Source organism: Marmota monax, unplaced genomic scaffold, assembly GCF_021218885.2.
Source record: "Marmota monax isolate L192 unplaced genomic scaffold, Marmota_monax_Labrador192_F-V1.1 WCK01_AAM20220418_F8-fsc00007, whole genome shotgun sequence".
Taxonomy (NCBI): Eukaryota; Metazoa; Chordata; class Mammalia; order Rodentia; family Sciuridae; genus Marmota; species Marmota monax.
In genome coordinates this window covers 29,282,416-29,310,326 of record NW_026692781.1, presented here as the reverse complement: position 1 = coordinate 29,310,326, position 27,911 = coordinate 29,282,416, and the positions used below count along the sequence as shown (strand labels likewise).

The following is a 27,911-nucleotide window of genomic DNA, read 5'->3' as shown; positions in this document are numbered from 1 at the left end:
TAATGTTTCTTTCTACCTTTTATAGCTATAGCAGAATTTCACATGTAGCATTTGAACATTAATAATGTATATATACATGTTTCACTCTAAAATGGGCTCAAGAATATTTAGTAGTACTTTACCAATCTTTCTGAGGATGAGTGGCATATATCTTCTTAAAAATTTTTGGTAATCTTAAATCATTTGTGTGGGCCCCATCAGTTTATTGGTTTTATTTGTATCATTTAAATAGAGTATACACCAGTTTTCACACTGTTCATTTAAACTGTATTGTCTAATTTTGCACAGTTATTTATTTATTTGCTCTCATTCTGCTGTCCAGGTTAGCCATTTGTCTCAATATGTTACTACTGATTTATAAAACATCCCTTTTAATTTCCTCATTTTATGTTCCTGATAAGAGTGTTCATTTTGCTGAGTTCAAATCATTTAAAAAGTGGGGCACTTTTCTATGGCTGTATGATAAAGACTGGAAAGTCAATCCTCTGGGGAATGAGGTGGCCAAGGGTGAGTTCTTGGTCCATGATGGGTAGCAAGAGTGTAGTATGGATGAATTTCACTGGTTTATTGATGCCACATTGACAAGGTGTCCATGAAGGAGCCCATTACCTGGTCCCAGGGAAGACTCTAGAGTTAGAAGCAACCAATAGCCATTTCCTTCTCAAAATGAGATATATCATTCACTTGACTGAAGAGAAGGAGAGATTTACAGAAATGCTGGGGCCCATTAATATCTTGGGGGTGGAACCAGGCATCTGTGTTTTTAAGAGCTCCAGGTGACTCCATCATATAGCCAAGGTTAAGAGTTATAGATCAAGAGGCTAGTGAGCTGATTGGGCCCACAGAAGAAAAATAAAAAACGAGAGGCTCAGTAAAGTTTAAAGACTTCAGTGTTGGGAAAAGAAGTTACTCATTAAAACATGGACAAGTTTGGAAAAAGATGGAACCATTTCAGAGCTTTTCAAGCTGAATTGGTAACAGACATATGACTTCACTTCACTGTTTATTGATCATACAAGACTGAGGGTTAAGATGTTGGCAGAAAGAACCAAAGATTTACAAACTGATGCAAGAATGTTTGAAGCCTTTTAACTTTGGGAGTTTTGAAGCTTGTTGACAAACACCTCTAACTTTAGCTGATCTTTTGGGGACCTTTGTCCTGTGGATATTTTACCCAGCTATGCTCACCTGTATAGAAATACTCTTTTTTGGCCCAAAAATACCTTTTAAAGAAATACTTTTTAAATAAACCTTGGAAACTTTATTTGATTTTAGAGATGTGTTAGGACTCTTGGCCTGACAAAGAAAGGTAAAGCAAGTCTATCTTGGTATGTGTCTCTCTTTGGTCTTTATCATATACTACTTTGCTTGTCTGGAGCCAGCCTGGGAAAACAGGGAGTCTTCCCTGTCCCTACATCTGGTGAAGCATTTATGGAAAGTGTTGACTGAGCATTTGTCAGTGACCCTTGCAAACTCTGCTTTTGTTGTAGGAAGCAGTGCAAGTACTGATTAAGCACTCTGCTGATGTCAATGCAAGGGACAAGAACTGGCAGACTCCCCTGCATGTGGCAGCAGCCAATAAAGCTGTCAAGTGTGCAGAAGTGATCATTCCCCTGCTGAGCAGTGTCAATGTCTCTGACCGAGGGGGGCGCACAGCTTTGCACCATGCGGCTCTGAATGGACATGTGGAGGTAGGTGTTCTCATCCTTGGGAATTGGGATGCTCCATACAGACCCTGAACTTGTTGCTAAGATTTTTAGATAATGTAAGAATAATATTTGTATATCAAACTTAGGCAGTTATATCCATTCTTAAATTTAGAGACCATATGAATTGAAAAAGTCTTTGGTCTTTTAATTTGACACATGCCACGGGGTCTTCTGTGACATCATCTTCCTGGTTTGTTGAACTCCAGATCTCTGACTTGCATTTAGGGTTGATGTTAATCAACATTAGATCAAGCTTAGATCACCTGCAGGCAGCAAGGAACCCTCACCATTACAGAGTATGTGCTTGATTTCATAATTGGTTGTCTTTCAGATGGTCAACTTACTCTTGGCCAAAGGGGCAAACATCAATGCATTTGACAAGAAGGACCGGCGTGCCCTGCACTGGGCAGCATATATGGGTAAGAATCCCACGCATAGAAAGCAAAATGTCCATAACCTAACTAAATAAGCTACAGGTCTCTTGTTGATCACGTAAGTTTTCTCTCAGGCAAGTCTGACTTCAAGTTTGGGCTCCAGTTAAATGATTTGGCTCATCTTACTGGCACACACAGAGTGCTCTAGTTGGGTACTTGCTTTGTCAGTGATTTATTTACCTTGTAAAGAGGAGGAGTTTGGATCATGGTCTGGATCTTTCTGAATGTGCTTCATTCCGGATTGGAAGTCTGCACGCATTGTGCTTATTTTAACTTGGTATGACAGCAAAATAAGGTGCTTAAGAAAGAGGACTGGCTAGCAAAGCAAAGACACAAGTGCTGTTTGTCTTTTTATTTATAAATGTTTTGGGAGGAAGGAAGAGAGGAAAAGCCTGGGTTGTAGTGGGTGGAAGTGCTGTGGACTGAGCTGGGAGTACAATCCTCATTTCTGCCTGCTCCACGCTGCTGGAGAACGTGAAGGAAGAGGTTACATCTCTATGCTTGTCCTTTTTTTGCTTTTGTTCCATAAACCCTCTGACATATGATATACCTTACAGAGTTGATTCTCAATGTGGACTTATAGGAAATGAAGAACTAAGATCCTTCCATTGAGAGAACATCTTAAGGTTAGAAAAGAAGATAGGATTCTATCAGCACCAAGTTGTAAACAACCTGAATGCCTATCCATGGGAGATAGTTTTGGTAAATTCTGGAAGTTCTCAGTGGGACACTGTGTTAACTATGGTATTGATTCCCATGCGTGTTTATTAACATATAGATTCTGCAAGGAAAACAGATCATAAGTAGTATGAATAATAGCATCGTCATTTAAAAAATAATCTATGCTATAAAAACAAATCTGGAAAATGTTATATACTGAAATATTAACTGATTATCCCTAGGAATTAGTGATTGTGGGTGATTTTGCTTTCCCTTTAACACCTTTTTGCCTTACTGAATCCTTTTAAACAAGTATACAAGCCTTTTATCATCATTTAAAAAATTAACATTAATTGTAAGGGGAAAAATAGTAGGTTGGAGCAGGGATGAAATAAATTATATGGTTATCGATGGCTCTGAATGACTCCTAGGGCTTCAAAAACCCAAAAACCTTAAAACTTTGGGAATATTAGCATTTTCTTAAAATGGCACAGACTTTTGAGTTAGCTGAAGCAGACTAGATGTTAACTTGGCTCCTCTTGTATTGGAGGCAGGGAACACTTGCCAGGGGACAGGTGTTTAGGCAGGATAGACTGTAAGCTAGAGCTAGAAAGGGATCAGAGAATCTGGGGTTTCAAGCTCATTCTTTGATGATATAGAGTTTAAACTTTTGGATAAAACACCTTAAAGAATTACAGTCATGGGGCTGGGGTCGTAGCTCAGTGGTAGAGCACTTGCCTAGCATGTGTGAGGCCCTGGGTTTGATCCCCAGCACCACACAAAGCTAAATAAACAAAGGTATTGAGTCAATCTACAACTAAAAATATTGATGTGTCATCAGAATACAGATAGAAAGACAAAAAAACAAACAAACAACAAACCCCATAGATGACATCTTTAGGGGATAATGAGACAAAACCAAGACAAATAGCTTGAGATAGAACCACTAGTAATGGAATATACCTTTCTATGTGTATAAATCCTGGGAGAAGAAGTTAAATTTTAATAAAACAAACCAATACCAAACAGTCTGTCTGTCTGTCTGTATCTCTGTCTCTATAGCTTAACCCTTCAGCTATCAGCCATGGTTCGCAATGACCCTGAAGCTTCAAACAAGCTTCAGTCATGAAATCAAAGCAAATCATACTATACACAGTGAATTAGGGGACAGAGTAAAATATTCTTGAAAGAAATACACATTGGAGTTGAAATTAGAAGAGTTTTCTATTTAGCCATTCATGAGAGTACTTTGATGTCAAGCCATATGAAATTGCAATTTTTATGGGTGAAAAACCAACTAAACAATAGCAGACTCCTATGATTTAGCAATAATGTGGGGATGTTCAGATTAATTAATTTTTTTCTTTTATCAGGTTTTTCCACACCAGATTGTTACTGTTAAGCTTTTCAGGGAGAAATGGCAATTGTTTTAAAAAAAAATCATTGCTTTCATTTTAGCACAAGTTTTAAAAGACTGTAGAATTCATATGGAACTATTAGCTGGGGCTGGTCCTTCTTTGTTGACATGATGACAGGCATTACTGCTACCACATCTTCTGAAGTCTTGCATATGAATCATCTTCTTTTCTTCCCATTTACATAATGTCTGCCACATAGAAGTTGCTCAGTAAATATTTGTTGAATATTTGCCATATGGCAGCTTTTCATAAATAGCTCAGCAAAATACTGGTGGCAAAAAAGCTAATGGTGAAATGAAATGATCCTTTGGTTGAAATGAGTCATCAAATGTCCTGTGAAGGTTAATGATGCTCTCTGCTGCTTTTGTCAAGGCCACCTGGATGTTGTGGCATTGCTCATTAACCACGGTGCTGAAGTGACCTGTAAGGATAAGAAGGGCTACACCCCACTGCATGCTGCGGCCTCCAACGGACAGATCAATGTTGTCAAACATCTCCTGAATCTGGGGGTAGAGGTGAGCAACAATTCATGCATCCCTGCATGGTCTGTGGGAGGGTGGTTCTGTTCTCTGCCATTAAATCCTGTTTGCATTTTAATTCAAGGAGGAAGAATTTATTTTCTAGCATCTTTTCTTTCTGAGTCTACACTGGTAACTCATAAAGAACAATGAGGGGGCATAGACTAAGCAGAAGAAAACCAGATGCAGTCTAACTTTCTATAGCAACCTAGGTAGGGAAATATATAAACATTTATATTCTGTGTAACATATTATTAACCAGTCATTTGTATAAGACACTGATGAGGGTTCCTCATCTCATGTGTGAGACAATGCAGGGAAGTTTACAGGTGAAATGATTGGGTTATGAGAGTCTTAACCTAATCAGTGTGTTAATCCCCTGGTAGGGATTAACTGGATGGTAACAGTAGGCAGGAAAGGTGTGGCTGGAGGAAGTGGGTCATGCGGGACATGCCTTTTAGGTATATATTTTGCCCCTGGAAAGCGGAGCTGTCTCTGCTTCCTGATGTCATGTTCCCAGATGCTTGTCTCCACCACACACTTCTGCCATGGTGTTCTGCCTCACCTCAAGCCCTGAGGAATGGAGTCCATCATCTATGAACTGAGACCTCTGAAACTGTGAGCCCCAAAGATAAACTTTTCCTCTTTAATTGTTCTTATCGGGTCTTTTGGTTACATCAGCAAAAAAGCCGACTAAAACATCATCCTACCTTCAGAATCTAGAATTTGAAATTGTGCCTTACAGCAGAAAATCATGAATGGATGGTAGGAACAAACATCAGACATGTCTCAGACATAAAGCTAGGCAAGTTGGCCTGTGCCATGTGCCTTCAACATGCAGAATCAAAGCAAGGGTGAGGCTTTGGTGCATCCTTCCCAGGGAGGAAAGGAAAACAAGATGCTAAACTGAGACCAAAATGATGATACTCAGTACCTGGAGCAGGTCTTAGAAAGCAATAGGGAGCCATGAACTAGACACGCCTCAGGGAAGAGCCACTATTCTGCTATTAGAATACAGCCTGGTGATGTGTCAGACCCAGAGCAAAGCCAGAGTGGGCTCTGAGCTGACCTGTGTGTATGGGTTCCAGAGCCACCTCTCCTGCCCGCTCCTGCCCTTCCTCTTTATGCTCACTTTGCCCTGGCCTTGAGTTTGGGGCTCTCTTCTGGCTCCTAGATTCACGTCTTATGGCATTTTGAAAGCAGCTCTGCTTTTCATCCTGTGTCCTTTTCCTAGATAGAAAATGCTTTTCCACAGGAAGGCACCTCTGACTCTTCCTCCTGGGTCACTTTTTGTCACATTCACTCCCCCCCCCCATCTTTACCTCAGGGTGACAAGCATTCCCAGGATAACCTGCTGTGGTGAGAGTAAGCTCTGAGTAATTATGTTGATGGATGGATATTTCCTTTCTCTAGTCACAGCCATTAGGCTTTTTGTGGAAAATGGAGCAAATTGGCTCCAGTGATTTTAATTGCCCTGTGTTGGACTCTTTTGCAGATTGATGAAATCAATGTCTATGGAAATACAGCACTTCACATCGCCTGCTACAATGGACAGGACGCTGTAGTTAACGAGCTGATTGACTATGGTGCTAATGTGAACCAACCAAATAACAACGGCTTCACCCCTTTGCATTTTGCTGCTGCCTCCACTCATGGTGCTTTGTGCCTGGAATTGTTAGTAAACAATGGGGCAGATGTTAACATTCAGGTACAACACTTAGTCTTTCTCTGTGTTAAATACCTTTGCATCGAGCTCTATTTGAGCAAAACTAACTGCTATAAATTATACCATGTATAAATGGATGGCAGCCTTGAGCATCTTGAGGCACATGGCATTTTCCTGGACTGAAATGCTTCAGAAATAGCTATTTTGCTTCTACAGGTGTGGTGGGACCAGATGGAAGGCACTGAGGCTCTAATCATGTGTCCTTGGTGGCTTAGTTAATGCCCTAGGGAAAATACTGGGTCACAAGGATGTTGACTCAGCCCAGATTCTAATGCAGAGATTAGGGCACAGCTGCTGAGAATTCAAAGGAAGGACTAATGATTATAGGCCTGTTTCCAGAATGTCCCTCAAATACTTTCCTAGAGCAAGCTACAAATACTGGCAGTGGCTTCAGTGATGTAGCAATGACTTGGTCCTAATGGTCATTTCTTTATTTAGCAAATTTATTAAGGGTTACCTAGTGCCCTTTGTTTGGAAATGAAGGAATACTCCAAGAGGATATATGGTTTCTGCCAGTAAGGAATTTGCAATATAGAGTACCCTGAGAGAGTAATAAAGCATTATGGAGTAGAAGAGATGGCCTGCTTCTCATCTGAGGATAAAAATGGAGGTTGATTTTGAGCTGAGAAGATTATCAGTTGAGAGGAGGAGCACAGGGATAATTTGAGAGAGGTATTAATATAGAGAACAGCAAGAGCACAGGAGATAGGAATTGTGAGTAGGAAAAGCTCAGGGTACAACTTAGGAAACTAGTTAGCTCGCTGTGATGGCCAACCAAAGCAAGCCTGTGCATGCACCATCTATCATCTAGTTACACTCAAATGCCCTTGAATTGCAGCAGAACATCCTTCCTGCACCAGGAGACCATCCTCAATTTCAGCTTCCCTTCTCCTGAGCAAACAGGAATCCTAAAGCAAAGTCCTAGTACATTCCATTTCTGATTTTGAAAAATTATAATTTCTAAGGTTTAATTTAAAAAATATCATACTGATCTATTTTAATGATCTTGTCTGTTTATCATTAAAATCTTTTTACATTTTTTCTCATAATTTCTAGTATTGCATACATATGGGGCAAATATTCAGAAGAGAAATTTGGCATAATTGAATATAGAGTTTAAGTTGGATAAAAGAGAGGAACCAGAAATAAATAACCAGAAATGTAACACAACCAAGGAAGATGGCTCATCTACCAGCTGAGGAATTTGGGCTTCCATATGCTATGGGACCATGAATCATGTGATCAGACGGGAGCATTAGAAACAGTAATCTGACCATAGAACACCAAGGGTAGAAAATGTAAAGGAAAAAAATATATACATATATATTACTCCATAATGATTTGAAGTTTTTATATGGCAAAACAAAACAACAACAACAACAAAACTAACAAAATCAAGAGGAACAACCAGGGAAAATTTTCTGCAATTAACATGCTAGGCACAAGTTAATATGCTTAATTTATAAAGAGCACATACAAACCAACAAGAAAATGTCTGATAATCTACTAGAAAATTTAGGCAAAGGCAGTTAACAAGAGAGAGAAAATAATATCCATTAAACTGATGAAAAATATTTAGTAATTAGAAAAATGAAGACAACAGAAATAAATATTTGCCTGTAAGATTGGAAAATATCAAAAAGAATAATGAGACTCAATGTTATCACAGAAAAAATTTAATGCAATCAGTAACTATGATCACATTTTTTAGTTTTAAAAAATTATTTGTCTGTATATATGCATAGAAAGATAGAAAAAGAAAATATTTAGATTATATACCAATATGCTAGCATCAGTTATCACTACAGAGTGATTAAAAATTATGTAGAAAAAAAAAACAAAAAAACAAACAAAAAAAAATTATGTAGAAAAAAATTTATAAAAATTTTGTCACTGTAGGGTGATGAAATTATGATTCGGAATTTTAGTTTCTTTTTTGTATACTGTTTTTTATCTTCTGGTTGTGATGCAATGGACACATATTATTTTTATTTATTTATTTATTTATTTTTATTTTTATATCCAAAATAAAAAGTTAACTATTCTTATTTTGGAAAAAAAGAAAATCTATGTGTAGTGAATCTAATGAACCTAGTGAGAGTTAATAGAGCAAAGTAGATAAGCTCTCAGTTCTGAAGATAGACTGCCTAGATTTCAATCCAAGCCTTGATTTTGAATAACTATTTAATCATAAGCAACCTCTCTGCATGTCTCGGTTTTTTTTATCTGCAAAATTCAGGAAACAATAGTATCTTCTTCATGGAGCTGTTGTGAGAATTAATTGGAGTTATCACACCTAAATCACATAGGCTAATGGCTGTCACACATTAAGCATTTAATAAATGAATACCATTGTTAATATTCATTAAAACGGAATTCAGGAGAAAGCTGGTATTGGAGGAAAACCTGTTGAGTTTCGTTTTTGAAGAGATGATTTTGAGCCTTTGGTACAGCCAGTCTGAGGACCTAGTAATGGAAAATATGATCCTCCAGCATGGGAAAGCAGTAGAGAATATAAGAAAAATTTAGGTTGTCTTGTTCACATAAAGGTGATAGTTGAAACTGGGAGGAAAGAATGAGAGCATATGATAGCATGAGTTAGAGAGGGAAGGGAGGACTTCAGGAGCCCATTACTTAGGATCAGGAGGAGAGGGAAGAGCCAAAGAAAGGGATGAAAAAAGAAGAATAAGAAAATACTTTGTGTACAATCAGTGACTTGAAAAATTGTGCTCTATATGTGTAATATGAAATGAATTGCATTCTGCCATTATGTATAACAAATTAGAATAAATAAATAATTTAATTTTAAAAAAAGAAGAAGAAGAATAAGAGAAGGAAGAAAGAAATGAAGGGAGCATAGGATCTTCCTAAAGGTGCAAGGTGGGCAGGAAAGGGAAAACGGAACAGATGAAGAGAACCTCAGAGTTACACCTCCTGTTAGTGGATCCCACCCAAGTTCCCAAGAAGAGATAGACAAAGGTCCTTGGGTGCTGAAGAGACAGAGGAGCTGCAGCGCAAGGTGCAGAGAGAGTCTTTGGGTGGGATCACAGAACATGGTTGCAAGGAGCAAAAAGCACTCAGGTTGACCATCAATGTCCAGGGCTGTTGACATCTTCTTGCCATCCTGGTGTATGAGGGTTTTCCTGTGGATCCTCTAAAGGAAGGAAATTGTTAAAATTAAATAAAGTAATATCTTTACCACCCTCCACTTAATGAACTCATGGCTCACCATTTCCTCTGAAAAACATGGCCCCATATTCTCCATGTGCCCAGTGTTTAAAGCTAGAAGGCTACTTTCTGGCATACTGGCCTACACCTTTCAGCTAAGGGACTGGTGGTCCATTCAGATTGGATAAGGGACTTCAACTGTATATGTACAGTGATTTTGGTAGTCTTCTCTTCTTTCCCACAAATGGACCTGAAAAGTATATTTTCTTAATTTTAATATTCAAGTTTTTTGCTATGGACTATTGATCTTAAACAGAATATAAGAAATGGGATTTTAAAATATGAGACTTGAGTTTATTATCTAATCAGCATAAGAGATGTTTTGAATAAAATCTAGCCTTCCTCAATCTCCTTTCATCTATTCTGTCTACATGCTCTGATTTCCTAATGCCCTTTGAATCCTCCTTAGTGATTCCAGATGCACTCTGGATGCACGGATCATCTAACATTTCCGTAGAGCCATCCTGTCTGACTCTGGAGGTAGCTTTCTAATTAAAGTTGTTATCTTTCTGTACCACATTGCTCCTTGGGTTTTGAAAATGTTTGTAGATGCAAGACAATTTGTATTTGTTTAGATTTCCCAAAGTTTGAGGGAAATAGCATATTGAAATGCAGCCAATACCCACCCACATGTTCACTTTGTTTTCCTCTATTCTTACAAAACACTAAAAGTGATGTCTTCATGAGCAGTTACAAGATTGATGGGAAGAGGAGGAGGGACACGTGATCTGCACACATTTTACAGTCCTTCATTTTACATAGATTGACCATGGCCCTACCTTTGACTTTGCAATATTAGTTTAAATAATAAAGACATGACATTTCATAAAATCATCTACTAAAGGTTCACTTGTAATTTGCAAATAGGAAGAGCACGTCATTTTTCTTATTCGTTACAGACCACATTGTAATTTCTGTTGCATCTTAAGGGTACTTTTGCATGCATTCAAAGTGAGGGTTAAATAAGGCACTATACACATAGCCACACTGGATAAGACTTAGGAAGACAGGTTTAGAAATTGCTATAGCCTGGTTTGCTACCTCCCAGTCACTAACATTTAGCCTACCTGTGGTCTCAATTTCTTTCTGTCTCTGGGCCCTTGGATCATTTAGCCCTAGCATTAAATGTCTGCTAAAGTGGGCCCATATCCTTCTTTATATGTACCAGGACCCAATTATAGAATGGGTTGTAGTAGACAAATTGAAGGTGCAAAGAGGAATAGCAAGAGTAAGCAGTGATAGGATGTGGCACTGGGAACTCTGGAGAGGAAGTAAGGAAGGGAGGGGAATGAATGTTTGAGCCAACCATGTACCATCTCTGGCATTTAGAACCATTAAAAATAAACTGGATTGTGTGTGGCTTTTTCAAACCAGCCTTTAGATGACTCTTTTACTGAGTTAGGAGCGCCTGTGGGGTTTCCAACTGTGTTTGATACGCTTGCACTCCAGTGGCCTCAGTGTAATCCCATAGGAGGCTTCATTGCCATCCCGCAGGGCCACTGAGTTGTACAACTTTTGGTGGCTCCATGACTTAGAGAATATCATGCTTTCTGGTCCCTGGGGAGTATCTAGAAGTTTAGGGATGGTTTAGAGGATGTTGGAGGATAAGGAGATAGGTTTAGGAATAGAAGAAAAGAATTAGTGCATTTCTGAGAGAAAGAATGGTCCAGAAGATTGAAACACTTCATTTAGTTCAAGGATTGGTTTTCCTTGGATGAGGTTGAGTTCTGCCCTGAAAAGGTACTACTGTTTGTTCTAAAATACTCTCGATGCTCATTGGTTTTCCTTTATGTTTTAGTGCACAGCCATACCTGAATCAACAAAGGAGCTTCTTGTTTAAATTAAGTGAATTCTCAAAATAAAAGTTTCTAAGCCCCAAATCTATGTTTCTAGAAAAAAAAATGTTTCTAGAAAATTGGACCAAAAATTAAGAAAAAAAAATTATAAAAGGAAAGCCTATGAATAAATGAAGGACTTGAGTATAAGCTCTCTGAAGAGAATGCAGGCAGTGTTTACCCTTGTCTGAAGTTCTTGATTCAAGAATAACAGCCAAGTCTTCTACAACAAAAGTTTCTTAGGCAAATAATGAAATCTAGTAGGATCCCTAATTTCAACCTAAATATTCTGAGTTCCAACTTCTAGAGGCTAAATAAAAGGAATGATCCTTTTGAGCTCCATTGCTTTTCAATGACTTTTTGAAATAATGAGCTCCCTCTGTATCCACTCATGAACAAAGCTGCCCCTGAATGGCTGCCACGATACTCTTCATAGTTCTGGTCCCCATCTTCCCCACCTCTGCCACCTGTATCCCTATGGGGGGAATTAGCAGTATTTGTCCCTTTATCAGAGGCATACGCACTTCTTGGGAGAAAAAGGGCGTGGTGTTTGCTATCCCTGAAATGGCACCAGCTTTGCAAACTATGCACTGCAGAGACCAGTTACTTCTGCTTTGACTCTGTCTGCAATTTCACTAGCTACCAAGCCTGTCCTCCTTGGTAAGTCTTTTAAACTCTTTTCCAGGCATGGGAAAGTTCTTATATATTCATGAATATATTTTCTAAACACTGAAGTATTATGACTTTATATATAGTTAATTAAATGATAATTACCTATGTTTTCATATTAAATTTAAGAGAAAATTCTGGAGCAAAATTTAAAGAAATAGCACCACCTAGGGACAAGTTAATGTCAACTCTGGAATTTCTCTCTTCTCTTTCCTTAACATTCTTGGACTGTCATCACTTTTTTTATTGGAAGAGTATGTTTTAAATCCTTATTCCAAAGTAGTTCCCAGGCTTTTCAGTTATTTGAATGGTAAATAGGAGTCTCGTGGGTAGCGATGATGCCGTATCATCATGCTCTCAATTGCTTCTCCTTTTCCTCTAAAAATATTGTTTTCAATAAAGCATCACGCTTACTTCCATCCTCCATTCTCAGTATTTTCTTATTCAGGTTATAATCATGTCAAATGGATTCTATTATGACTTTCCTCCACCATCTATGTGACAGCATTTTATTTTCTTCTGTCAAGATGCAATGACCACTCTGATTAACTCTTTCTTTGGCACTGACTTTATGTGACTCCTTTCCTCAGGAATAGGATCAGAGGATAAAATTAAAATTCTTCTGTCAAAACATTGTGGGTTTATAAGCTATTTAAGTTCACAGTCTAAAATAGTGGCTCTAAGACTTTAGTCACTGTGTAGAGTTAGACATGGCCGCAATTCCAATTTGATAAGTGTGGATTAGGGCATAAGCCCTAAATCCTTTTTTTGGTGGTGGTGGTGGGGGGGTACCAGGGATTGAACTCGGGCACTCAACCATTGAGCAACATCCTTGTGTGTGTGTATATATATATATATATATATATATATATATATATGGAGATATTTTCTGAGGTATTTATATTGCTGAGTTGCCTAGCACTTTGCTTTTGCTGAGGCTGACTTTGAACTCACAATCCTCCTGCCTCAGCCTCTGGAGCCTCTGGAGCTTCTGGGATTACAGGCATGTGCCACTGCACCGACCTAGAATCCATATTTCTAACAAGAATTTTGGTGATTCAGATATGGGTGGGCTTTGGTTTACCCTAAGAAAATACTTATTTAAATGATTGTTTTTCAATGTGGAGTTTTTAAAATGAAGTCATTTTAAAGCATAGTTATTTAAGTTTTGTCACAAAAATGACCATGCATTTTGAAACTTCATAACTTAACCTTAGGCTTAGAGAAATATGTCTAATAAAATTTAGAAAAGTAATAGTGACATGATTTTTTTTAAATACTTGAACGAGAATACAGATTCTCCTTAACTTATGATAAGGTTAAGTCCCTCATAGATCCATCATAAGTTGAAAATACATTTAACACATCTAACCTACAGAACATCACGGCTTGGCAACATAGTACACTGTTGAGTGCCCACTGTTTACACTCATGCTCTCATGACTGAAAACTCCTGTTCGCTGTTGCTGCCACATATTGTTAGTCCAGGAAAAGAACAAAATTCAAAATTTGAAGTGCAGTTTCTAATAAATGTGAATTGTTTTTGTGTCATCATTAAGTCAAAAAATCATTTAGGGGAACCATTATAAGTTGGGAACAGTTTGTCCATTCTCTCTATATGCTTTTGGTCTGAAATAACAGTGGTATTTTCTTTTGGGTTCTTTTTCAGAAGAAATTTTTATTTCTTAATTAAATATGTAGAACTTTGGTCTTTGGTAAGATAATGATCAATATATAGATTCTGTTCATTTTTAATATTTTAGCTTAATATGTGTTGTGAAGTTCCATAATTCCTATCATAAGTAGCAAATATATAAATTCAGCACATATTTCCACCTGATCATTAAAATGGAAATTTCCTAAATAGTTGCATGGCTTAATTCTGTGATTTCTATTGAGTAATCCAAAGCCAGGGATTCTCTTTTGGAATAGTCAAAAGTGTTATTTTTCTATGGAACTGGAATGTAGGGGAAGGTGTTCCTTGTTGGTTTTGACAGTTGCAGTGATTAATAGTAGTTTTATCAACCACAGGTCAAATAGGAACCACACAAGTTCATACATCATTTGTCTTTTTAAAAGTTGAAAAAAACACCTTGAAGTAAACTTCCTTTGTCAGTGGATCACAAGAGAGGAGGAAAAAATATTTTGGATGATTGCCTCTCCAAACCTCTTTAAAATGTGATGTTATACAGTAACTTGAGAGTCCATTCATGTTTTTTTTTTTTTTCTTCCAAAATTATCAGTCTTTGTAATTATTGATCAGACTTTTTAAAAAATTGAAATTGATGTTTTTGGGCATTGTCAACAATATCCAGAGGGTTGATTGAGATTGATGTCACCAGCACATAAACACCTTCCTTGTTTCTCCCTCTCTCTTGTTGTTAGAGTAAAGATGGCAAAAGTCCACTGCACATGACAGCTGTCCATGGAAGGTTCACCCGGTCACAAACCCTCATTCAGAATGGTAAGAGAGATGCTTCCATTGTGTCATTATTTGAACTGCTTCTTGGTCTGAGTTTGACTGTCAGTCATCTTAATGTGAAAGTTGGTGCTTTATTTCGGAGTTTTAGTAAGCATAGATTTACAAAAGTCCTTGACAGACTTTGCTAAAAGCTCATTATCAGACATAGCATCAACATTCTCCTTAACAGAACATAAAGCCATAGTTTCACAGTCAATTCCCAGCCAGGCATGTGAGCTTTGAAATTGGTAATGGTATAGAAAACTACAATTATGGGGCTGGGGTTGTGTCTCAGTGGTAGAGCACTCACCTAGCATGTGAGAGGCCCTGGGTTCGATCCTCAGCACCACATTAAAAAAAAAAGAAATAAGTAAAGTACAGGTATGTGCTCAACTACAACTAAAAAATAAGTATTTAAAAAAACCCTATGATTATGTACTTTTTACTCTGAAACAAATAATGACAAGTAGCTTACATTTTCTAGCAGCAAATTATTTTTAGATTTTAGAATTCACTGTAGCTCCCTAAGCTAAAGTTCATTAAGTCACTTGGGCAGAGGTAGGAAAAAGGAGAGGACTCAGAAGAAAGGCAGGTAAGTATGTGATATAAATAAAATCCCAGGCTTGACAGAGACCTTGGAAGGTCACATAATATTATACTTTTCCAGGCTTACAACAAAGGTGTACTTGAATCATCATGGGCTGTCTCTGAAGCCAAAGTACCAGGGAGTGTCACGTACTATCATATTTCATGTTACTGTTGTAGGTCACGGACAGCATGAGTGGGTTGACTTTGATAATACAACTTATGTTACCTCAGCAAATCTTAAAGACAGTTAAAGAAAAGAAAAGAAAAGAAAAGCAGGTTGAGTTCATCTCTTAAGCTGACATTCTAGGTCAGTTTGGTAGTTCCTAAACTTTTTTTTAGCTGACCCATATTTTCACTTCTCAAAACTCTAATGTAAGTCAGTTTTCTTAGATCTGTATTTTTCTCATCTTGTAAGAATTTTGGGTGACATGCCCTAGAATGGTTAGTGCATTGAGTTATGTCTTAGGTGCTTATGTCATAAAACTGAAAGGCCTCTGGCATGTGGATAAAAGGCCAGCCAGTGAAATTATGCTTAGGAAGCAAAATATCTGCAGCAAAGCAGAGGAAATTTATAAGCACTTCAGTGAAGCTGTAGAAGAGAAATCCTAACAAGTTTCCAGTGAGCCAAGGAAGGTAAAATGGAAATTACTATACAACATTCATTATTTATAATCTGAAATATGTGCCATGCCTTTGACATCCATTTTTTTGAAGGGAACTGGATATAAATATCGGGGACAGGTGACCCTAGTCTTCCTCTTTTGAACACTTTTTATTATCCCACTGTATTTCTAGACTGTTTTACAGAAATGATGCCTATCCCCTTAAAAACAAACCCTTTTAAAAAATATAATGTGAATTTAATCAATGGGCCTTAGCTTTGTGGCCTAAAAATCTTTGTTTCTCATTAAAGCAGCCTCAAGCCACAAAGACTATGTTGGAGAGAGAACAGTTTTTCACCTTTTAAATGCCACTTTCCTAGAGGTCTATCCTTTGCCCGGCCCCTCGTCATCCCCAGAGCCCTCCTCAGTCATGCTAATATGCTTACATCAGTCCTAGAGGACTGCTGGCTGCTTTGACCTCTTCATGAGCCAGCATAGGGGCTCAAGGTCTTCCATGTACTTCTTGAGCATTCTTGCCGGACTTTAGAATTGGAGCAAGACCTGAAAGAAACCCCATCTCTTACCCTCTGTGTTCAGGGGGTCTTTGTTTTAGAGCTTGTCTCATTCTTGGCTGGCTTGACTTATTGCTTGTGGATCAGGTGGGGCCCAAAGTCCTGAATCAATGAAGAAATGGTAGCTACAATATATAGCCCATGATATATAATGATAAAGCAAACATTAGCTTGTGTCAGGCACTTATGTAAATCCCATATAAACCCTTTCAACCACCCTATGAGAAAGAGGTGCTCTTATTAGCTCCCTTTTAAAATGGAGAAACTGAGGAAGAGAGGTTGACATTGGTATTGGGAGGCAAGACCATTACGTTGAGGAAAGGGATCAGAACACAGGTAATCTAACATCGCAGGTGCAACTCTTAACCACTGCCCTTGTCCACACATTCTCTGGAAGAGCAATGATGTTTAAAAAAAAAAAAAATTTAAACTATTTACTCTTAGAGGCATGTATAGGAATAGGGTTGTCCCTGTGAAGGGAATTTGGTATTCCCTTCTCTCAGCTGGCATTTCTTTGCCTTCATTATACATGTGAGAACTGTGAGTTCTTCCATTTGACATTTTGGACATTTTTTTTTTAATGCCCTTAGGGAGAATAGGAAGTTCTTTTTTTCCTTCCTGTTTATTTGCTTCCTTCTGGGAAAAATTCTGAGCTACAGCTGAGACCCTTCCTCCCCAGAGGCTCACACTTCAGGGCCTGTTGTCAGTCCTCCAGAGTAGGTCACAACACAAACACACAGGAGACCCTCTGTCCTCCAGGAGCTGGGGGTGCATTACCACAGGGCCAGAGGCTTTCTGAGCCACCTGCGCATACACTGAGGAATGTCCTTTGTATTTATTTGTCTGTTTTGTTAAGTTGCTTTGGTGTTTTGACTTGGTACATGGCAGCTCTGATTCCCATGCTGCTCTCTCCAATCAAGGTTATTAATTCTATTAACTTTGTTTTTCTAGAATCATTCAGCTTTTATAAGATAATCATTTAAAAAATAACTCTTTTTACCTCTGTTGTCAAATCACAGTTTGTTCTCTGACACTGCATTATCACAGCAAAGAGGGAACAGAACTGAAAGATTTGGTACCAGGAAGCATTTGATCCAGCCATTGTCACTGGGCAGCTGCCTTAGATGCTGTCCAGCAAGTTATGAAAGTTCAAAAATGATGGTTTCTTCACAAAGCTTTAAAAATAAATAAGAGTTTGTGCAGGAAGAGTCAAATACTAGGTTACGATGACTCACAGTAAGATTTTTGACCTTTTGGCTCACAATCCATTTGAGGCAACTTAATAAAATGACCATTCTTGTTTGTGCAGTGAAATACTAATTTCAGATGGGTGCTTACATAATACTGATTAATTATCCCTTCTGACATGCTCTGCATACTTTTAAACTTGCAAATGTTTATTTTCCTCAGTAATTATCAATGATCAATTACCAACATTTAACTTGTAACCCTCTGATGAATAGTAAAGATACTTAATTTGCATTCCAAGCAAGTCTTAAAGATTTTAAAGTGGACTTGGAAAGATTTATGGAGTGATTATAAAATAGAAATTTACTTATCTAGGTTTTACTTTAATAGAAAACATTTTCAGATAACAAATATGCTGTCTTTTATTTTTCTGCTATTATGCTTTCCTGGAATGTATTTTAAATAAAACAAAAGCTTATGATGGGCTGGGATTGTAGCTCAGTGGTAGAGCACTTGTCTGGCATGTGTGAGGCACTGGGTTCTCAACACTACATAAAAATAAATAAAATAAAGGTCTATTGACAACTAAAAAAATATTTTTAAAAAAGTGTATGGGGATGATAATTATATTTCTATGACTTTTAATTGACTTTTAAAATGATATTAACCACGATAAAAAGAGACTTTATCAGCTCAGACCCTCTATTCTACACTGCCTGATATTTTTCACTGTATTCTTTCTGTACTCAATTTTTTTATATTTGAAGCTGGTAAACTGGAGACTCTAATACATCTTAAGAATGGTTTGATGGCTTTTGGCTGTGAAGGATGTGTAGTGACAGTGTTTTTCAGGGCAAAGGCTTCTCTGAATTCAGGGACCCTCTCCCCATCTTCCCAGATCTGTTCCATGTTTGAACCTCTCGGATCGCTGTGGACAGTCCTCACACAGATCCATGCACCCTAGATTGATCTGAGATTTCATACAGCCCAAATGGCCACCTATCCCCAAAGCCACCATCAAGTCATAAAAATGAATTGATCTAAATTCGATTCTTCTAAAATCGGATCATAGTGAACTTTCACTTTAGTCCCTAGAAGTTCACAATGCTAACTTTATTATTTTTCACAATTATAAAATTAGTCCACGCTCAGTATAAACTGAAATCTTTAAAGAAATCTCCCATGATCCCCACCATCATGTTCTCCAACTCCAACTCCAGAATTTTTATTGCAACTTGGTAAAGCTTTTGGATTTTTCTGTTTATTTAAGAATGTATACAAAGTTACACATAGGTAATTATTACTTTTATAGAAACTGTCACTATTTATTTGAACAAGTTGTTTTAATAATAACCATTGTACCACAGAAGCAAAGGTTTGAAAAAAAGATCAGAATTTTAGGTTCAAGTTGCCATTTGTATCTTTCTGTCACAGTCAAGGTCAAGAAAGAATTACCTCTTTTGCAAACAGCTATTGAATTGCACACCCCATGTGTGCACTAGATTGACTTTCAAGTGAATTCTTACACATAGAAGTCTTGGTGATAGAGTGAAGCGTGTGATCTTCCCTGTGTGCTGATGGCACTTTTTAAAGCATTTGCTCCCTCCACAAGGCCCACACATTTTTCGTAATTTTCACTTAGTGGCAAAGATTCTCTTTCATTAATTCTGTGTTTTACCAATGTAAAACAAATATTTTTCAGAAAATAAATATTTTTCACTGAAAACAAATTTTGGGAGGTTGTTGGTCATAATGCCCCAAAGTAGAATTTATGAGAATAAAAGGCTACTCAGATATTATTATCTATCAAGAGCCTTAAAAAATATTCATACTTTTGTGATCCAGTGGTTCTTCTTCTAAAAAATTTTGCAGAGAAATAATCTGAACTTTTTTGTAGAGATGTTCATTTCTGGTTTTCTTAATAGCAAGAATTTGGGAATAGCTTCATTGCTTAGTAATTGGGCATTTGCTAAGTAAATTTTCTAAACCCTAATATTCTAGAGCCAGTTACAGTTATATTAATTTAAAAAAAAAACAATCTGGAAAGTATTGTGATGTAACATTAAGGGAGAAAGTAAGATACAAAATTTTCCAGACTATGATCTCATGGGAAAATTTTACACATGCACACACACACACACACAAATATTCCAGAATATTAATATTGTCTATCTAGAATAATCATGAAATTTATATGACTTCTTTCTTCCTTTTTGTATTTTGCTGAATTTTCTAAAGTTTGTATGACAAGAAAATTACTATCTCAATCAGAAATGTTACTTAAAACAAATGTATCATATCTTTCTAGATTGAACAAAGCCATTTACATAATCTTTACATTTCTTAGGATTTTAGATTTCTCATTCTGGAAAATATAAGTATATATGCACAGTTTAGATATACACACTGAACATTATAGTATTAGCATACCTTATAACAGTATATTTTAGTTTAATATTGCTTATTTAGGTCAATGTAATTAATAATGGAAGCATGGTCAAAATTAATAGAAATTTGTAGATTATTTTGTGAAACACAATTTTCTGATAACTCCTACTCTAAAATACTTGATATTTAAGAGCATGCTGTGATAATCCAATAACTTAAGAGATTTTCATAATGATGCAGAAATTTTTTCCTATACAGAATGGTCAATGAATAGAACCTCAGAATAATTTACTTCTTTGCCCCAATATATTGGGTGTTTTCCTTTATTAAAGGACAAGTGCATATTAGCTCAGATAAGGGCAAGCATACATTGTGACCCTCGTCCCTTGATGTGCTTATGCCTCCTTTACTTCCTCATCTTTTTTTCTGTAGTTTCTTCAGATATTTCCATTTTTAACTGAAATATAATTTACATATCATAAAAGTTGACCTTTTAAAACATACAATTCAGTGGATTTTTAGAATTTTTTCAAGGTTGCACAACCGTCACCACTATCTAATTCTAGAACATTTCCTTACCCCAAATGGAAACCTCATGCCCATTAGCAGTCACTCCCCATTCCATTCCTCCCTCCTCCAGTCCCTGGCAACAGCTAATCTATTTTCTGTTTCTTTGAATTGTTCAGGTCCTTTTCTTGGACTTTGATTCTTTCTGGCATTTAGAGAACATTTATTTAGTCAGTCAACTAAAACACCATTACCAAAATAAACTCCAAATGAATCAGATGTTTCAACTAACAAATGAAACCTTTCCAGTATAGAAAACATGTACTAGTTTCTTCGTTACCAGAATGTAGAGGAAGCCCTTCTAACAACCTAAAACCCAAATAATAAAAGACTTATATATAAGCAAAAAATTATTTCTACAGGATAAAAACACCATAAATAAAGCAAACAAAAAAAATGAAAACCTGGGAAAAATTACTTGTGACATGTATTACTGACAAATTGGTAATTTCCTAAATGTTTAAGAGCTATGGAAAAATCAAGGAATAAAAGGCCACACAAACATATTTTTAAACATGGGCAAAAATCACAAAAAAAATTTCATAGAAAAAAATAAATGGCTCTTCAATACATGGAAAGATGTTCAACTTCCATTGTAATAAAAAAAAAATGCAAATAAAAGCTCCACCAAGGTTCCACTCGACAAATGGCAGGTATCCAAAAACTTGACAAGGCTGTGGGCAAGCTGGTTGGAGTGCAGAATTGCACAGAAAGAAATCTGGCAAACTCTGACTACCACATATTCAGTTGTCCTTTAGTCACTAAATGTCCCTTCTATGAATTTGCACTAAAGATGCATCTGACCAATATGAAACAGTGTACACTAATGTTATTACCTGTAGTCTTCCTGATTATAGCAAAACTAATACATCCATGCAATAGAAAATGATGAAGTTCTATAGAAAAGAAGGATTAGCTCTAAGAAATGATCTCTAGGAGTGAATTCCAGGATATAGTAAGTGAAAGGAGAAACACAGACGCATAAACCAAGACTAACAAAACGGTTACTATAGGAAGTGGTTGGGGATGAAATGGAAGAAATAGGAATGAGAGTGAGAGGCTTTCTAAAAATACAATCTTGACTTTTGAAATGTGTAAATGTTTTACATATTAGTAAAATAAATCAAACCTAGTAATTTTTTTTCAAAATAAAAAGAATCAAATGAATCCAACTATATATCAAAATGATAAAATAAGTACAGAGAGTAAAGAAGTCAGGTCAATTCTGAACAAAGTACTCCTTGTATAAGCTAAAGTCATGGTGGGAAAGTCTGTTTGGAATTGGATATTTGCACAGTCTCAAAGTATCACCACATGAATTGCTTATAAATTACAAAGGGGAAAGACCTGTCTGTACTGGGGTGTGCTGGTAGGCACCTTTTTATTTATTTCTTTTTCTTTTTTCCTTTTCTTTTTTTTTTTTTTTCAATTCTGGGGATGTTACCCAGGGCCACACTTGCTAGACAAGTGCTCTACCACTGAGCTACATCCCCAGGCCTGGTACCATATTAATCAAATAATCAAAAAAATTTTTTAATTGAAGTACAGTATACATAGCCTACACTTTATCATTTTTAAGAATTAACAGTTCATTTGCATTGAGTGCATTCACATTGTTGTGCAGTCATCAGCACCAACCATTTCCAGAACTTTTCCTCCTTTCCATCCTGAAACTCTGTGCCCATTGTTAATAATCAAACTTGGTATCATCCAACAATGGAATGACTCAACCTTTGTGTGTGCTGAGATGTGGTGGGAGGTACTCATCAGCTCAATGGCATTCTTGCTAAAATGTTTAGCCCAAATCTAATAATGAGAAAACCCTCAGGCAACTCCAGAAGGCAGAACATCCTACACAACCTGATTTGGTCTCCAAAAATCACCATTTATTTATAATATTTACATATTATAAATTATGCCAGGTGTGGTGGCACATGCCTATAATCCTAGTGGCTGGGGAGCCTGAGGCAGGAGGATCGAGAATTCAAAGCCAGCCTCCTCAAAAATGGGGTGCTAAGCAACTCAGTGAGACCCTGTCTCTAAATAAAACACAAAATAGGGCTGTGGATGTGGCTCAGTTGTTAAGTGCTCCTGAGTCAATTCCTGGTAACATAAATAAATAAATAGATAGATAAATAAACAAATAATATATAGTTATATGTCATATAAATTATATATATAAATTTATATATCACCATTTATTTGTTTTAAAAAAATAAAAGGCAGGAGGATTATTTTAGATTAATAGAAATTAAAGATACAACCAACTGCAGAGTCTTTGATTGGATCTCATATTTAAACAACAACCAAACAACTATAAAGTATACTTGGGGGACAACTGAAGAAATTAGAATATACACTGTACATTACATAAAATTATACCAGTGTTAAATTTCTTGGTTATAACAGAGAATGTGTTTATGTGTGAGAATGTGCTTGCTCTCAGGAAAAACATTCTTGGGGAGAAATATCATGATGTCTAACTTATTTTGAAATGGTTCTTCAGATAAATGATCAATTATATTTATTCAAACTCATATATACACACATGAAAATGGGAGAGAAAGAAATGTGAAATTAAGGGGCTGGGGTTGTGGCTCAGCTATAGAGTGCTCGCCTAGCACGTGTGAGGCCCTGGGTTCAATCCTCAGCACCACATAAAAATAAATTAATAAAAAATAGGTATTGTGTCCAACTACAACAACAATAACAAAAAAGAAATGTGAAATAATTAAAAGTTGGGAGAAAAGGAGACAAAAATAAAATAGGATGAAATATTATATTAAAAGAATTATAATTAACTTGATAGCTACAATATATAGACATTTTCAGTTTGTAGTTATGTTTTTACTTTTACTTACTCATATTTTAAGTTAAATAATCAAACCACATGGGAATTTTTTCTTTATCTCTGTGTTCTTTTTAGTTCTTACGCTTTAACATGAAATTTCCATAGGTCTTTAATTTTTTAATTGAAATTAAATGTCTTCAGAGTTACATTTTATGGAATTTGATTTTATTGTTTATTTAGAGCAGAAATCTAATTGTAAAATCTTTAAATAAAACAATACGGACAGATTTATAATTTTTTTTTTTTTAGTTGTAGATGGACACAATACCTTTATTTTAGTTTTCTGTGGTGCTGAGGATGGAACCCAGTGCCTTCCACATGCAAGGCAAGCACTCTACCACTAAGCTACAGCCCCAACCCTGGACAGATATTTTACAAAGCATTTCTAGTAGACTTCTCTCTCTGCAGATATAGTGCTACTGCCACTTCAGATAGTGACTTGTGTTCTTAAAAAATATTCTTGTACTTGAGAGCAGATATGCACAGTGGAGTAGAAAAGAAATTCAACATCTGGCCGACATGAGTGATTAGCAAGAATGTAGTAACTGAATCCGCCTGATTCCTTGTGTTATGCTGAATTAAAATCTCTCTTTCAGGAGGTGAAATTGACTGTGTGGATAAGGATGGCAACACTCCTCTCCATGTGGCTGCAAGATACGGTCATGAGCTTTTGATCAACACCTTAATAACCAGCGGAGCTGACACTGCCAAGTAGGTTACTGCAAAATACAGTGGTGTCATTGTCACACACAGGCATGCTGCCAAAGGGGTGCTGCTGCATGTGGAGTGTCCCCATTTGTCAGATTAAGGTGGATCTGTACTATTAGACTAACCACAAATTAAATTTGAAATAAATTAAGTGTCTTTAATGACAGTCGCAGGGAAGAATCATTTTTTATTTTTCAGCTACATCAGAACGAGGCCCTTTCCAGTGGTTTCAATTTAGGAATCTTGATTCCTAACTCTGCTTTCTAATTTTCTTCTGTTTTTTCCAATGCTCAATGTTAACCTAACAGGAAAAAAAAAATGGACGAATTTGAAATTTCTTCAGGATTCTTGCTTAGTTTTTTTGTGTGATGATTATGGAGTACAATTGAGTTCATCTATCACATAGGGAAGGAGGGACCTACTTCATTTTACATATAGTTGAATGTAAATATAGAAAGCCACCACATAGTTCTGTCACAGAGCCAGGTCCTGGGGGGGACTCAGAAGAAGTTACCAGATTGTGTCTATAAGGTACTCATAATTTTGTTGGGGACCAAAATTCACTTAGGACAAATAACTATACAAAATAGTCTATATTACAAGGTCATGAATGGAAAGGGACTTGAGTGGCAAAATGTTTGGTACCTATGCTGTAGAACATAGAGAGGAGGGGGAAAACACAAGACTGGCAAAGGTTTCTGAAAAGGCTTCATGGAGCAGAGGAGTCTTAATAGGCTCTGGAGGATGAGGGTCATCTGAGTGTAGTAGAGGGCGGCAGCCACCCCGTACAAGAAGGAAAACAGGAGCAACCAAAGAGGGAAAGTGGTTGCCTCCAGAGTAGAGGTATGTGACAGTGCTGTGCTCTGTCCAGGGGTGCACGGGAGCAGGAGTCGGGGAACGCAGGTTTGCTGGGCTCTCCCTGGGCTCCAGTCCAACCTGTCTCACTTTTGAGCCCATTGCACAATCCCTCTGTGCTTCGGCTTCCTCATTTGAAAAATAGGAGTAATAATAGTACCTATCTATAGGTTTGTTATGAAGATTAAATGATTTAATTACTAATTAAGCTTTCTGGTATATGGTAAGATCTATATGAGATATATAAATATATCTGTTAAGGTTATTAAAAAGATAATCCATTTGAAAAGCTCTTTGACCGGTATGTGGCCCATAGTAAGCTACCAATAAATGTTAACTATTATTTTATTACTTAATAATATGTGATAGAACCAAATTAAAGAGGACTTTAAATGACCGAATGTAGAGTTTAGCCTTCATCACACAGACTGTGGGTTACAAACAATAACTGAATTTTTAGAAGAACATGAGGGCAGCATATGTTAGGAATTCTGTTTATTTGTCAAATGTTGTGCAACAGAATTGAAAATGAACCAGAATTTAAATGGTCCAGGGAAGTTTGTGATGGGATCATGTTTTAAATCAGGTTCACAGAGGACCTGGTATCCTGGGCTTAAAGTGAATTATATGGAGAATTATATGGTACACTCTGGTGCTATATAATGCTTTACCTTCATCAGTTCAACATTAAGTTGAACTGGGTTCTAATGACCTTCTGGGCTCCCCAGTCTAGTGGCAGAGATAGAACAAAAGCAGATGACTACAGTACTATAAGTTTTGTTACAATGGAGGTTTGGACCCGGCTGTGGTTCACAGAGTTTGAGAAATACTATCTGGGTCCCCCACAAGAGTTGACATTTCAGCAAAAGGAAGGATGCGTAAGAATTTTTCAGGTGGACAGAACGGTAGGGTAGAAAGAGAGGAAGAAGCAAGGAAGGACCTTCCCTGAATAAGGAACAGCCTTGATAAAGACACAAGTATATGAATGTGGTAAAAGCAAATTTCTAACGTGGGTGCTCTGATGTGTGGGGAGGTAGGAAGAAACGAGGTAGAAAGGCAAGAAGAGCCTCATCTCAAGGGATCTTGCATGTCCTGCCAAGGAACTGGATTCCATTCCGAGGCATCGGAAGCTGCTAAGGAATTGTAAGTGGGTGGGGCTAGCTGTGTCTGATGATCCCATTTGTGTATAAGAAAGATCATTGTGATTAGGCATCCAGACATTCTGGAGGCTGTCCAGATGGAGATCGTTGGCAGACATTTGCAGACTCTTGCAAATGTCCCAGGAGGAAAAGATGAGGTCTTGGGCTAAGGAGGAGGCTAAGGGCCTGCAGAGGAGGGAAATGCTGAATAAATAGTATCAGCAGCAGGATGTCTCTTCTAGAAGAGATAGGAACCCACTGTAAGCCAAGGCCCTTCTTGGCTTGACTATTATAGTAGTCCCTAAAAGAGTCCAGCTCAGTTTTGTGGCAAGAGTATGACAGCAGGACTTAGGAGGCCCTTCCCAGTTTCTGAAGTTCTCAGCCAGGCCCAATCCAAAGCCAGAGATCAGAACTGCTCAGTGTTAATTAAGCAGAAGTAAAATACCTACAACCAGCTTTACCTGTCATGTGCCAATATTTTCAGTAGTATGTTTCCTTCAACTTTAGGTTATCAGGGAAGTTTTTGCCATCCATTTGCATCCATTTTAGAGATAAACCTAAACTGGGACTGATATTTAATTAAAATTCCCCAGAAAAAAATTTTATTCAATAAATACAAAGTTTATTTCCTTGTAATTATTTTGCTTTCAATTTGTGCAAACACACCATATAGTAAAGTGCCTTGGAAATGACATTTTTGTTCAAGTGGCCTTTCCTTCTTTTGGCTGTGCTGTGTCCAAGGGACAGAGACAAAGAAAACCTTGTCCCAACCTTAATAAGCCATGTCTGCTTTCTTTTGTCACAGTATGTCCGGGGATATCTTGGAATACGCTGTGCGACATTGGTTCAGTGAGTGTGTACGTGTGTCTGTTTGTGCTTCTATGTGCAAGAGAAGGAAATCCACCTTAGAAGGAATATTAAAATGAAGGGGAGGGATTGGGGTTGTGGCTCACTGGTAGAGGACTTGCCTAAAATATGTGAGGCACTGGGTTTGATTCTTAGTACTGCATATAAATAAATAAAATAAAGATCCATTGACAACTTTAAAAAAAAAGTGAAAGTAATTGGAGGAGGTTAATTTTCTGAAAGCCCCTCAGAAAATCTCTGGGTCCTTTTTGATTTATGTAGCATAACTTAATAAAGAGGAGAAAAACAGGCCTTTCTTTCTATAAATAAATTAACTAATCAAATTTATTAAAATGCCCCTCTCGGTTCAGAATCAATATGGCCAAATGTATATTAAAAGTTTTTTGTAGAAGTTTTATCATCATTATTTTCTTGTGGACTTAGTTGAATGTCATTTTCAGCCCTCAGAATGTTCTTTTGTTTGTTTGTTTTCTTCTCTGCTTCTCTGAACTTGAAGTCAGGGCACTTTCTGCAGCATGACTCAGTGCTCATGGGACTTTATGTGGCCTCAGAGCCCTTTGGTTTTCTTCTTCGCCTATGTTAAGTGTGGGGCTCTTGTCTCTAGGATTTTAATTTGCCTTCCACTTCACCACGTGTGCTCTCAGGTCTTTTCCTGCCTCCACTGCAGCAGATTTGTGATGCTATAGTTATTCAGATAACTGGCTCTGGCACACATTCATCAATTATTCGTGGAGAGCTTGTTAAGTGTCACACGTGGTGCCAGGTTCTGGGTTGAAGAGGTCCCTACCCTGAAGGAATTTATAATCCATGGGCTGGGGGATTTAAACAAACAATCACAGTTATGCTAAGAGTGTGACATCAAAGCAATTGCCAGTGCCTCTGGGATTCGGAAAACATATCTGGGACATCATATCCTGTCTGGCAAGAC

At 37.2% G+C, this 27,911-nt stretch overlaps 1 protein-coding gene across 4 annotated transcripts in view; it reads left to right on the top strand.

Moving 5' to 3' along the window:
• The window catches only part of Ankrd44 (ankyrin repeat domain 44), a 294,161-nt gene that overhangs the window by 172,545 nt on the left and 93,705 nt on the right, over nt 1-27,911 (top strand). For all 4 annotated transcript variants that reach the window (XM_058580347.1, XM_058580345.1, XM_046447299.2 and 1 more), the window contains exons 5-10: nt 1,491-1,691; nt 2,041-2,128; nt 4,594-4,736; nt 6,235-6,447; nt 14,583-14,661; nt 24,011-24,125. In XM_058580347.1, coding sequence (XP_058436330.1) covers nt 1,491-1,691; nt 2,041-2,128; nt 4,594-4,736; nt 6,235-6,447; nt 14,583-14,661; nt 24,011-24,125 — 839 coding nt within the window. The remainder of the gene's footprint in view (nt 1-1,490; nt 1,692-2,040; nt 2,129-4,593; nt 4,737-6,234; nt 6,448-14,582; nt 14,662-24,010; nt 24,126-27,911) is intronic.